Source organism: Lynx rufus, unplaced genomic scaffold (genome assembly GCF_022079265.1).
Source record: "Lynx rufus isolate CCGP_SWC_20201006 ecotype Redwood Valley unplaced genomic scaffold, mLynRuf1.p SCAF_4, whole genome shotgun sequence".
Lineage (NCBI taxonomy): Eukaryota > Metazoa > Chordata > Mammalia > Carnivora > Felidae > Lynx > Lynx rufus.
Window position 1 is genome coordinate 76,854,577 of NW_025814856.1, and position 14,622 is coordinate 76,869,198.

General features: G+C 39.5%; 1 protein-coding gene across 1 annotated transcript in view; it reads right to left on the minus strand.

Annotated features, from left to right (window-relative positions):
* The window catches only part of NME8 (NME/NM23 family member 8), a 56,398-nt gene that overhangs the window by 11,906 nt on the left and 29,870 nt on the right, over positions 1-14,622 (minus strand). Inside the window, exons 11-14 of the mRNA XM_047096721.1 lie at positions 13,485-13,660; positions 5,270-5,414; positions 4,280-4,387; positions 1,882-2,033 (exon numbers count right to left, since the gene is read on the minus strand). Coding sequence (XP_046952677.1) covers positions 1,882-2,033; positions 4,280-4,387; positions 5,270-5,414; positions 13,485-13,660 — 581 coding nt within the window. The remainder of the gene's footprint in view (positions 1-1,881; positions 2,034-4,279; positions 4,388-5,269; positions 5,415-13,484; positions 13,661-14,622) is intronic.

Genomic DNA, 14,622 nt, shown 5'->3' on the forward strand with positions numbered 1-14,622 from the left:
TGAACTGAAAAGCACCATGTCAATACATTAATGCAGATGTTCAACCTCTGAGGTGCACCTTTCCAGCATGCATTGACAACATCTCATAGACTCTAAGGAGAGGGGAAGGGATGTGCCTCTGTGCCGAAAGTGAAGTCATGTTTTCACGTCCATGCTACAAATGTCAAGGAACTCCTTGCTAGATATGGATTGAAGCAGGGAGCTGATCTGAACTCTTCTCTCTAAAGTAGCAAGGCACCATGGAGGGAATTGAATAAAGTAAATCTTGTCAAAATCTCACCAGCCGCCTAACCTTTAAGGGCTACATTTAGTGAGCCAACTGAGGGATTGGGCGCTTTCTGGTAAAAGTCTTTTCTTTGGTCCAACACTTAGAAGTGTTGTGCTGGTTTCTAAAGGTCAAGTTGGGCATAACTGATAGAAAGACTGAAGAAGGCTGGACTTCTATAAAGGGGGTCACCAGGATCTGCCCTGGGGGGGGGGCACTGTGGGAACAAATGTGAATGGAAAATTAACACTTCTTCTAGATATTGTCTGCTTAGAGGGCCTGGCCTGGAAACACAGCTTGTAAAGAAAGAGCAATGTATAAAGGCTCCTGCAACCACAGGCAAGTAAACCATTAACTCTCTCTGGGAAGGTCAGAGATGACTTCCAGAAAGGCCGATCTTTGTGTTAAGTACAGAAACGGTAAGAGATGATCACCAAGCAGACAGGTAGAGAAAGAACACTGTAGGCACAGTGCAGAATTTCAAAAAAATAACGTTAATGACAACACTATGCATTAAAATTTATGAGAGGGGCGCCTGGGTGGCTCAGTCAGTTAAACGTCTGACTTCGGCTCAGGTCATGATCTCACAGTTCTTGAGTTCAAGACCTGCGTTGGGCTCTGTGCTGACAGCTTCATAAAAAATGTGTCTCCTTCACTCTCTGCCCCTCCCTGGCTTTCTCTCTCTCTCTCTCTCTCTCTCTCTCTCTCAAAAATAAATAAACATTAAAAAAATTTTTTAATAAAATAAAATCTATGGGATAATCAGAAGATTAAACCAGTAATCAAGGAAAACATATAACTTCAAAATTTTACATTGACAAAAATAAGATAATGAAAATAAATGAATTAAAGATCTAATTTAAAAAGCTAGAAGAACATTTTTTAAAACTACTAGAGAATCAAAGGAAGGTGAAAATTAAAAAAAAACAACAACAACAGAAAGTAATGAGTTAGAAAAAGAGAACGAACTCCTAAATAAATCAAATTCTGTTTGTTTGAGAGACAACAAACTAAGAAACGACAGGGTAGAAATAACCATTGAAACCAGGCCCAGAAATTTTCATGGGAAAGATTTCATGGGAAATCTTCAAATAGCAATCCCACTGCTGCTTAAACTCCTCCAGAGTGCCGAAAACAAAGACATTCACATTTTTTATGAAGTATTACATTGTTATTTAACCTTGCACAAAAAAAAATGAAAAGGACGGACCAATATCATTGTCAGTCTCAATGTGAAAAATCCCAAATAAAATATATGCAACTAGAATCCAAAAGCACATTTAAAAAATACCTCACGATTAAGTGTAATTTATACAGGAATGGAAGAATGGCTTGATATTAGAAATATCATTAATATGATCTTTCGTGGTAATATATCTATGGAGAAAAACATCGTCATCTCCATCAACTCTAAAAGGACTTGAACAAAATTTGTCATCATTTTGATTATAAGGGAGACAGAAAGAAGGATGAGGGAAGGAGGGAGACAGAACAAATATGACAAGAGCTAATTGTTACATCGAGATCAAGGGATATGGGTGTTCATTGCATAGTTTGAAAATTTTCACAAAATTTGAAGGGGATGTATACACTGACTTTTATTTCTAAATATTTACCTCTTTGTTCCTGTGTTACATGAGGTTTAATCAGTGCTAAAGTCTGTTGAGGAGGAAAGAAATATTGTATTTCCTTTTCAGCAGTTTCTAACGAATCACTTCCATACAACTGGTTGATAGGCAAACCTTCCACTGCAAATTGCGCGCATAAGCTTTGAAAATGAAGTCAAGAACTATTAGAGCATCACATAACACAGTATAAGCCAACACAACAGAACACTATTTATATGAATTGTTCAAAAGTTATCAAGCAACTCATTCCTGATCTAGACATTATGCGAAAGGCAACAATGACAGAGTGGCTTGGAGCATATTACTTCCTTATAAGGAGGTAACAGTCATCAGGAAGACAGAGCATGAACATTTAAATAACCACGATGTGAATATTTGCAGCTGACTCTGAAAGAACGAACGGATGCCTTGGTGCGGTGAAAATGCAGACTGTACAATCCCGGCTGCACTACTCGCTAGCTATGTGTCATTGGGCAATTACTTAACCTCTCTGTGCTTGAACCGTCTCAAATACAAATAATAAAACTGTTCTGGAAGGAGATTTTTGAGGGTGGAATCAAGTGATACATTTGAAACATAGGGCGCCTATTAAGCTCTCCATATTCATTTCCCTTCTGTCATCACTAAATATTATCGAGCTCTAGAGATGGCATTTGACTCTATAACGTGGATCCCAAATCACAAACACTGAATCCAAAAGATACCGCCCGGAGTTAGTTAATGGAACCGTCCAGCAGAGCGAGTACAGTGATAAAAGAGGAGCATACAGGATGGGTTCATGTAAAGAGGCAAGAGAGAGGTTGATTGTACTGGACATGTTGGGTTAGGCAGTTTATTCTGGATCTGCTTCCTCTACCATAGAGGAATACATACACTGCCTAAATCAATTGTTGCTCCTTGATGTTTTTTTCAGTTGCCCTTTTTCCTGTCTCTTTATCTATGTATGGTTCAGTAGAGGATACACACACTGCTTATTTCATTCTCTGCCCTTTACACATAGTCCTGAATTGCCAACCCAAAAAATCCAGCCACAGCGAATAATGTCCTTTCCTGTTAATGACCTGACTTTGCTGGTCATTGGCTTTCGGTCCTCAGACCCTCTTCTTGCCTCTCTGCTTTTACTGATGCATTCAGATTTCGTTTTTGCCTTATCTGACTTGAACATCCCACTTGATCCTTGGCGGTTCTCTCACCTCTGATTTGAAGATGTTTGCAACCCAAGACCCTTGGAGCCTGGGATTCCAGGGGTAGGGGATTTGCACAATGAATGTATAAGGTGTCACCTAACATATCACCAGCACTTACTCTGTTCACTGCAGAGAACAACCAGCCCCTCCGTGGTGCCGTTAGACATGATTATTGAGAAAAGTGTGTGTGAAGGGGAGGATAGGACAGAGGGAGTAGGTGATGAGTGTGAGGGTTGCTGTGTTTCTCCTTTATGCAAGTGACCTTATTTCAGATTAAGCCAGGCAGTGCTGAATCTGACCCAAGTGCAGGAAAGGGCAGAGCTCTGCTGAGTTATTCTAACAGCAACCTGAAGGAACTGGGTGGAGCCACGGAAACTGGGAAAGGAGGAACCAAAAATAACAGTCAAGATTAGCTGTGAACTTGTAGCAACATAGGGGGCATAAGGGCTTTGGTTGGAATCCTCACTATAATAGTGGGGTAGGGAGGAGCAGTTACTGAGTGCCTGCCTTCACCGGGAGAATGTACCTCCGTGCTGGTGCACTACCTTCACACTTGAAACTGTAATTTCTAGAACAGTATGGCTAGAAGTGTAGGCCTTGTGTTGATAGGAATTCCTGTCTCGAATGCTATACCTTGCCTTTTATGCTACGTTTCATTAAGTGATTCTATGGCATTCTGCTCATACTACTTATAGACTGTCTAACCCTATTATCCTTTATGGTAATTGTAGGGCTAAATAAGGGGTAAAATGTGTCCATGCAGAACAAGTCAGATTCTAGATATCCTACCCAAAAGAAAACATTTCAACGGTTACATGTGATGCTTGATTAGTACTGTTATTTATTATACCAACACGTATGTCAAGTTTTCTGTATCTGATAGAGCATCTCTGTTCTTGCTCACTTGAAGGATGGGCCTTTCCTCTCCTGAATTGATTCCTACCAAAGGCCAAGAGATGGCCTTTTGGCTGGGTACACCACTTACTTCACATCCCCACACCGAGCATCCCAAAACCTTCGTCTGCAAAGCCTTGGCTCTATTTGAGCTGCCATTGGGCTGGGCCTCCAGTCACAATCAGGGAAAGTAGTTTTTCTGGGAGCCTCTCTTGGACTGGAGCTGTGGCTCTTGTACCCGCATCCAAAATAAAATTAAAGTGTCTCCCATGAAAAAAGTTTGGGACCCATGGTATGAATCCTACCTCTCTGGAAGAGATATCTTGGCTTTTTCAACACTGCTGGGCCCAATTAACTCTTTCCAGTGTTGTAAACAATTGTCTCTCAATAAAACAAGGGCTAGAGATGGACCGCTGTTAAAAGAAAAAAAAAAAGCTGTATATTATGGCTCAGTAGCTAAATTTGTATAGATAATACAAGTCAAGATAATTCTTTTACCAAGACTAAGACTAATTTCCATCGGTGTACTCCCAAGAGTATATTGAGCACCTTATACAAGTATGGAAGCAGACTAGGGAAGGGAAGAGAAGGACCTTGGTTCTGATAGATAGGTTCCTATATAGTATTCCCATATTCCTGCTGATTCATGTACCCTTGCTGGATTTCTGTCCCAGCTGCTATTTCAGTTACCCTTCCAGAAACCTGACAGATTTCTAGCATCTTATTCTCCTTGGACTAATGATCGCTAGGACTACCAAAACCCTCGAGTGTCAGTGAGTTCTCTACTTGGACATGATGGCACACACCACAGATTTCTGGCACTCGACTCAGCGGATTCCAGTGACTTCACCTGGGCCTTTCCATTGCTCCAGTAGCATTCCAGGGGGACGAGAGCAGGTGAGACAGTTGAGCAGAGACTTGAGGTGGGGGTGCGACTGGCAAAGAAGGAGACTCAGCACATGGTTACAGAACTGAGAGGTGTGGCAGCTTGACCAGAGCAGGTTCAGAAGAAGATTTAAATGATTCAAAACTCAACCAAACAAACCACAAGAGACTCTTAAAGACAGAGAACAAACTGAGGGCTGATGGAGGGACGTGGGTGGGGAATGGGCCAGATGGGTGACGGGTACTAAGGAGGGCACTTGTTGGGATGAGCACTGGGTGTTGTACGGAAGTGATGAATCACTGAATTCTACTCTGAAACCAAAATCGCACTGTATGTCAACGAACTAGAATTTAAATGGATAAATAAGACTAAATCAGATTGCGCCTTCTAAACCTGAAATCTACTTTACCTGGTCATTTTTTTTATAAGATTTTCAAAATAATCTTCATTTTCATATTCCTTGCACAGTGTTTGTGCTTCTTCTTCTGACAATATGATTGGTCTCTGCATCAGTATTTTAAAGCCTTCATCATGGATGATACCTAAAACATTCTCTAAATAAAAAGTCACATGATAAGTGTTAAACTGATGGGTTGCTGGCTATCCATACCAGACTGAATGTATTATTATGAAGGCATATAATGCCTCTCCTCCTCATATGAAATTTAGAAGTTGGCAAAAATAGCTTCTCAGATTTTAAGATGAACAGCATTCTTAATGTACTGAATTATGATTTATGACGCTGTGTCTGATTTTTTGTCACACAGGAATCACACACATGCATACACACAAGCAGAGGTGTCTCACTAGTAAACCTGTTCCTTAGGTGCACACACGAGCATGTGTGTGGGTATAGACAGTAACCAAAATAACCAGTTAACACAATTACAGAAGTATGTGTGAACAGTTTATATCTTCACTAGCCCTATTTTACTTGTCCCACTTGGGGAGAAACACGATGACTGGAAACCCAAAAGTATTTCTCAGTCTCCTCCTTCTCTGGCGCACGTCCCACTGTGGAAGTCTAGAAAATGTAATACTCAACTTTTCCAACCTTCCTTATGGACAGGTGGTGATGCTGCCCAGATCTGGTCAATGATACACAAAGGACCTGGACTGGGGCTGCTTCTGAGAGAGGTACCCAGGGGGACGGCTTCCCTGCCCTACACCACCTTCTGTCCTGTCTAAGGCATTTCAGCGACATGAGGCCTGGAGTTGTGAGGCCATCTTGTAACAAAGAAGGCAAAACCCAAAACACAAATGCTGACTCAGGGCCCGGACAGCACTGGGCCCTGCTAAAAGTCAAAAATGCAACCTAGCTGAAAATGCATCCTCTCCCCTGTTGGGCATGGAATAGAGTTAATGGACTCAGCCTAAGGAAACCATTGTCAGGAAAGAGTAAAACAAACAAGAAAACATACAAGTTAATAGAGTTTAAACAATAATTTGCTTCAGAACGAGCTCACAGACAAGAGGAAGAAAAAACAGAATGTTTACATAGTTCTTGGATTTTAAAAGGTAGAATCCTGGGGTGCCTGGGTGGCTCAGTAGGTTAAGTATTAGCTCAGGTCATGATCTCACGGTTCGTGGGTTCAAGTCCCATGTCCGCCTTGGGCTGACAGCTCAGAGCCTGGAGCCTGTTTCAGATTCTGTGTCTCCCTCCCTACCCCTGTCTCCTTTCCTCCTCCCTGCTTCCCTTTCCCTCCTCCTCCTTCCCTCCTCCCCAGTACCCCCCCCCCCCACAAGCTCATACTCTCTCTCAAAGATAAACATTAAAAAAAATTTCTTTAAGGAGGAATCCTTAGAGGGGACTGAAATAATTTGTAAGGTTTTTGCATTGCTGAATTAAAAAAAAATGTTTTCTCATATTAGGGTACCTAGTGGCCAACAGTTTAAAAGTGACAGCAAATCCTCAAACAATTTGCATAGGATGGCTTCTTGTAATGGCTTATGAGAAAAGCTGAGGAAAAATATTTAGGGAAAGCAAAGCTCCATAAAGTTAAAGAAACTAGACTCAATGAGCCTCTCCTTAGTTGGTACTCTCTCAGATGGGTGATCACAAGAATTACAACACAACACAGAGGGGCCTCAGTTTCCAATGATTAAAGTAAAAAGCATGGGGAGTACCACTATTTGCAAGATGGTATTGCGTTTCCTTGACCTCATTACTCGAGGATTCAGTTCCGCTTCAAATTCCAATGTAGACAAATATGATAGATATGATAATAAATATTTTATTTTGTTGCATAGTGTCCATGAGGCTTTTCAGACGTCACCTCAAGTAATTCAGTGATGCCACTGGATGCATACGTTCAGTGGCAGGTGTGGGGATGCAGAGAACTCCTAGACAAAGCACCTAGCAATTGTAAGGATGCTTCATGGAATAACCTCATCCATAAAAATCATACTTCAAAGCCTAGAGCACTTTGCTATCTTCTATCTCCTCTATCACAGACAAATTGCTAAGTCAGGTGGTTAGTAACCAAATAAATATGGAAAAACCAGTTTATTCTTTTTTAAAAAATATTTATTTATTTATTTTGAGAAAGAGAGTGAGAGAGAGAGGCAGAGAGGGAGGGAGAGAAAAATCCCAAGCAGGCTCCATGCTAACAGCGCAGAGCATGACATGGGGTTTGAACCTATGAACCATTAGATCATGACCTGAGCCGAAATAAGAGTCAGACGTTGAACCGACTGAGCCACGCAGGTACCCCAAAACCAGTTCATTCTTTTCTTTTAAAAAAATTTTTTAATGTTTTATTTATTTTTTTTAATTTTTTTTAACGTTTATTTATTTTTGAGACAGAGAGAGACAGAGCATGAACGGAGGAGGGCCAGAGAGAGAGGGAGACACAGAATCCGAAGCAGGCTCCAGGCTCTAAGCTGTCAGCACAGAGCCCAATGCAGGGCTGGAACTCACGGAGTGCGAGATCATGACCTGAGCCAAAGTCGGACGCTTAACCGACTGAGCCACCCAGGCGCCCCTAATGTTTTATTTTTGAGAGAAACAAAGAGCGAGAGCAAGGGAGGGGCAGAAAGAGGGAGACACAGAATCCGAGGCAGGCTCCAGGTTCTGAGCTGTCAGTACAGAGCCCAACGTGAGGCTCGAACTCTTGAACCGTGAGATCATGACCTGAGCCAAAGTCGGAGTCTTAACTGACTGAGCCACCCAGGTGCCCCATGACCAATTCATTCTGATATATCTACAAAATCTTGGAAATTTTTGAGTAATGAGGGAAAATTCCACAAGTATCTAAGTGAAACAAACAAAACATAACAAAAACTGAATTATCTGCAAAGAAACAAAAACCAGGCTGAAAACAGACTTTCCTCCTCAATGCAAAAAGTCTATAGGTTTGGGGATGGGGGATTTATTTCTTAAAAATATACAGTCAGGTAAGTTTCCTTTATACACAAAGGTAACAAAAGATATTCTTAAATATGCCAGCATTCAGAAAACGAAAGAAGTACGTATCTTTTTCAAAAACGTGTTTAAATATATATGCTTCAGGTGTGGGGTGCCTGGGTGGCTCAGTCGGTTAGGCATCCGGCTTCAGCTCAGGTCATGATCTCACGGTTTGTGAGTTCGAGCCCCACGTCTGGCTTTGCACTGACAGCTCAGAGCCTGGAGCCTGCTTCGGATTCTGTGTCACCCTCTCTCTCTGCCCCTCCCCAACTCACGCTGTCTCTGTCTCTGTCTCTCTCTCTCTCTCAAAAATAAACATTAAAAAATTAAAAAAAATATATATATATATATATATACTTCAGGTAACAGAAAATATAACTAAGTGATTAAAAAGTGGGAAATTAATAGATCTAAGGACTGTGGGAACAGGAAAACCAATTTATATAAGAAAAATTCTAAACATACCCGTTGTAAACCTGACCATAAACAAGATATAAATTGCAAAATATTATCAAAAGATAAGATATGCATCGTAAAAGTAACATCACCACCACCATCGGTATACTAAAACTTCAAACAACAGTCACAAAAATTAAGACCACAGATATTATAACTGGGGTGGGGTTGAGCATGGAGAGAGGAATAAAACTCTGCTAAACTCCATCTTGTGGGATGGAGACTTGGGAGGATATCCCCATTTTAGGAGGCTTCTTCGTTTTGATTTTGCTTTTCCCCTCTCCTAGACCTACTAGAAGGCAAGCCCCAGCCGTGAAATGTACTGTGAAGGGAGCGGAGGCCCTGCAAGCACCTAAAACTGAGAGCAAGTCCTTCCCTCTGACCAGTGAGACTGGGAAGGGGGGCCTCTGTGGACTGAACAGTGTGGGAAAAACCCTGTTACTTTTTTTCTCACCCCCACTTTTCTCTCACATTTAGGAGGCAGTCCTAAACGTGGGCTGTGCCCAATCGCACAGGGAGGCTAAAACCCCAGATATCCATCCAGAGGACAAAGAACAGAGGCTTATGAGATACAGCCAGAGATGGTGGGGACTGGGGGGGAAAGCGACTGACTAAACCTGTGTTTGAAGTAGTGGACTGACCCCCCCCCTAAGCAATGACTATGGTTGGGCTGATAAGTGGCAACTTAGTGGCTTGAGAATTGAACCTCAGTATCGAGCATCACCTAGGTCTCCGAGTGAGCTCTAAGCTGTGAAGTCCAGAATAGCATACAAAAACTTTGAAAATGCAACTGACATTGGAAACAACCCATAGAAAGTGGGATGGGACATGTGGTCTTAACCTGACCGACTGACTTCTGAAACAAACAAGAAGTCAACATTCTCTAGAAGACTTTAACACGATTCATCAGTCTCATAACAATACTCAAGTGACCAAGAACTAAAATACAATACAAAATTATGCAACCTATAAAAGAACTAAGCAAATCTTGGGGCACCTGGGTGGCTCAGGCAGTTGAGCATCCGACTCTGGACTTCAGCTCAGGCCATGATCTCATGGTTCGTGGGTTCGAGCCTCACATCAGGCTCTGAGCTGGCAGTGTGGAGCCTGCCTGGGATTCTCTCTCTCCCTCTCCCTCTGCCCCGTCCCCTGTGTCTCTTTCAAAGTAAATAAATAAAAACTTAAAAAAAAAAAAAAGAACTAAGTAAATCTCAAGAACTTCAATGGAGATATTGAAATATTCAGATAAAGAATTTGAAGGAGCAATTATAATGCTCCATGAAGTAAGGATGAACACTCTTGAAATGACTGGAAAGATGAAAGTTCTCAGCAGAGAAATAGCAGTTACAAAAATGAACCGAATGAGGTGTGTAAAACTGAAAAACATTACAACTGAAATAAAATATTCATTGGATGGGCCGAATGCCAACAAGGAGATCACAGATTTCAATCTTAAAGCTAACACAAGGGAAATGATCCGATTAGAACTACACAGAGAAAACAAATTTAGGCCAAAGCCTCAGGAGTCTGTAGGACAATGTCAAAATATCTAACATTTGTATCTTTGGAGTCCCAGATGGTGAAAGAATTGGCACGGAACAAAAAATTTAAAGAAATAATGGTGGAAAATTCTTCAAATTTAGTGAAAGACATTTATAGATTCAAGAAGTTCAAGGAACCCCAAAGTCAAAGATAAGCTCAAAGAAAACTATACTCACATGCATAATAGTAAAGCTGTTAAAAACCAAAGAAAAAATCTTGAAAGCAATCCCCAAAATAAATAAACAAATAAAAAACTATATTACATATAAGGAAAAAAATGCTTTGAATGACCATGGATGTTTCATTAGATACCAGTAAAGCCAGAAGGCAGTGGCACAACATTTTTAAAGTGCTGAAGGAAATGAACTGGAAAACCAGCATTCTATATCAGTACAAATATCCTTCAGGAATGAAAATAAAGACGTTCTGGGGCACCTGGGTGGCTCAGTCAGTTAAGCATCCGACTCTTGGTTTCAGCTAAAATCATGATCTCATGGTTTGTGAGTTCAAGCCCTGCATTGGGCTCTGCACTGACAATGTAAAATCTGCTTGAGATTCTCTCTCCCTCTCTCTCTCTGCCCCTCCCTGCCTTGTGCTCTGTCTCTCTCAAAAAATAAACTTAAAAAAAATTTTTTTGAAAGAAAGAAAATAAGACATTCTTTGATGAAAGAAAACCAATTGAATTTATTGCCACCAGACCTGCTCTTAAAAAAAAAAGTGCTAAAGTTATTTGAGTAGAAGGGAAATGATATCAGAGGGAAACGTGGAACTTCCAAAAGGAATAGAAGATAACAGTAAATATCTGGGTGAATAAACATTTTCCTCCTCTGAAGTTCTTTAAAAAGTCAGCACTGTTGACAAGCAAAAAATTACAACACAATTTTTGGTGTCTTAAGTGCATATTTGTTAAGTGAAAGCAATCAGTCTGAAAAGCCACATACTCTATGATTCCAACTGTATGACATTCTGGAAAAAGCAAAAACTAGAGACAGCAAAAAGATCAGTGGTCACCAGAAGTTGGGAGGGAGGAAGGGAGAATAGGAAAAGGGATTTTTTTAGGGCAGTGATTCTATTCTGTGTGATACTGTAAAGGGGATACATGACATTATGCATTTATTAAAAACCATAGAATGTACAAAACAAAGAGTGAACATTATTGTAAACTATGAACTTTAGTTAATAACATTTCAATACTGGTTCATTAGTTATAAAAATATTTCACCATAATATAAGGTGTTAATTGGATAAGCTGTTGGAAGGGGGTGGATAGGGATATGGAAACTCTGTACTATCTTTCTTAATTTTTCTGTAAATCTAAAACCTTTCTAAAATATGGTCTGGTTATTCAAAAAATATGTCCATATTTTAAAGGATTTAAGAAGGAAAACAAAGCTAAGACATTCTAACGAAGAAAATTCTAGGCCCAGATAAGTTTCCCTGGTAAATTCTAATAAACATTTAAGAAAGACGTAATATGAATAATACATGATCTCTTCCAGAGAAGAGGACTGACAACTTCTTATCTCACTTTTATAAGGCTTGCATTACCCTGACACCAAAACCAGATAAAGACACTATAAGAAAGGAAAACAACAAATATTTCTCATGAATGTAGACACAAAACGCCTCAACAAAATATTAAAAAAATCAAATCCAGCTATTTTTAAAAAGAACAATATACAACCAAGTGTGGCTTTTCTGAAGGATGCAAGGCCGGTCCAACATTCAAAAATCAAAGTAGTTGCTGTATTCTCAAACTCAAGAAAATAAAACATAATCAGATCAGTAGATACAGAAAAAATAATTGAGAAAACACAATATCTATTCATAATATTAAAAAAAAAAAAAACTCCCCAAACTAAAAACAGGTGGGTTTTTTAAAAATTAGGTGAGGGGTATATTAGAGCTAATGTTGTGCTTCACAGTAAAAGACCGAGTGCTTTGCTGTAAGGTAAAGCATAAAGCAAGCCTAACATCCTGCTAGCATCCACAGAGAGTTCTAGCTAGTTCAATGAGGTAAGCGGAAGACACTTCCAAAGAAAGAGGTAAAAGTGTCTGGATTTGCAGATGATATTACTGTCCCCGTCACGGGCTCTTGGCCTGATATTTTGTCCTGCAAGGGTGCGTGTGACAATGTCTGGAGATATTTTTGGTTATCGCCCTGGGGGCGGAGAGGATGCTAGTGGCATCAAGTGACTAGAGGCCAAGGATGCTATAAACATTTTACAGCGCACACAATAACGCCCCTTTCAACAAAAGAATTATCTAGCCCCCAACGTAAGTAGGTCTGAAGTTGAGAAACCCTGGTCTACATAGAAATTCCTAAGAAAATTACACCAAAGCTTCTAGAACCAAGTGAGTTTACCAAGTCAAAGAACATAAGGTCAATATACAAATATCAACTGTATTCCCATATACCAGTTATAAAAAAGAACTAAGAGTGTGCATGTATGGTGTGAATTCTTATTCTGTCATATTCCCCCTGCCAGGTGAATATGGGATAAGGTTAAAAATAACTAGCACCCTGGGGAGCCTGGGTGGCTCAGTTGGTTAAAAGCATCCCACTTTGGACTTTGGCTCAGGCCACGATTTCAGAGTTCACCAGATTGAGCCCTGCATTGGGCTCTGGGCTGACAATGTGGAACCTCGTTGGGATTCTCTCTCTCCCTCTCTCTGCCCCTCGCCCACTCACACTCACTCTCTCTCTCGGTCTCAAAATAAACAAACTTAAAAAAATAACTAGCACCCTTCAAGTGCCAGGCACTTTATGTTTTCTCATTTTTTTTAAGTATGCTCTACTCCCAACGTGGGGCTGAAACTCATGACCCCGAGATCAAGAGTCACACGCTCCACCAACTCAGCCAGCCAGATGCCCCTCATTTTAATCTTCTGAATTTTATACATGAAGAAATAGACTTGGTAAAGTATCAAATCACACAATTAATGAGGAGGTGCATTAATTCAAGGCATTTCAGATATAAAGTCCAATCTTTATTATATAATAAGTCCTACCATATTAAAATCTACTTTAACAAATTCAAATGTTAGAAAATAATTTGCAAACTCTTTACCTACAAAAATGTGTTATTCTTTATCATTGAGAAATTAGATTAGTATTAACTAAATTTCTTATTTCAGGTGCTTTTTTCTTCAATGTTAAATTTTAAAATAATAGCCTTTGATGCAATTATACTAGGGTTTATTTATACTTACTTCTTACCTTTCTTTTCTTGAAAGAGATCTGGTCGAAGTAATGCCAGGATCTTTTCTAATTTGAGGTTTTTCATACTTTTAAAATCAGGGAAGAACATATCAATAAGCTTATTAACGTTAGCTATACTCTCTTCAATATCACAGAGCTGAGATATATGTTGTCTTTCCAGAGATTCTTGTAAACTGTGGAAATCCAAAATGTAATTTAAGATTATTGTAAGCTGAAATTTAATAACCATGCCAGAAAATTAAAACTGGTAATAAGTTCACAAATACTTTAATGGTTTAATAAAATAAACAAAAATTAAATTTTCATGTAAAGTTGTATCTTTCTATCAAATCAAAAAATATGCATTTAATTCAATTTTTTGTTGAACGAATCCAAAACTCAATTACATGAAATCATGTATGTTTTGACTTTTGGGGAGGATAAAGAAGACCAACATAAAATATGGTTAAACACGTTTTTCTTTCCTTCATGTTAAGCTTTCCAGGTAGTTTCTACTTTTCTTAAGGTTGTCTTTGAGTCAAGGATCATTTAGAAGAACATGGTGTGTTTTCAAATACATAAGACATTTTGGTCATATTTAAAAAAATTTTTTTTTAATGTTTATTCATTTTTGAGAGAGACAGAAAGACACAGAGCATGAGCGGGGGAGGGGCAGAGAGAGAGGGAGACACAGAATCCCAAGCAGCCTCCAGGCTCTGAGCTGTCATCACGGAGCCCGATGCAGGGCTTAAACCTACAGACTGTGAGATCATGACCTGAGCCGAAGTTGGCTGTTCAACCAACTGAGCCACTCAGGCGCCCCAGTCATCTTTTTATTGTTTATTTCCAATTTTATTGGATTATAACTAGCAAATGCGTGTGGTGAAATCTTAATTTTAAAAAATGTGTTAAGGCTTTCTTGTAAACAAAGAAAATGTATGTGTGGGATTTAAGGCTACATATATTTATAGAGCATATGTAATTCTATCAGGGTACTTTTTGATGACTATATCTACTTCATAAATGTTGCTTTCACATCATGTCCTTCTTTATTAAATTTAGCACTTGTAATGTTCAATTCTAATACTTTATTTTGCCTGGAGATAGATAGATAGATAGATAGATATCCCTTTAATTTTATTTTTCTTTGTTTCTT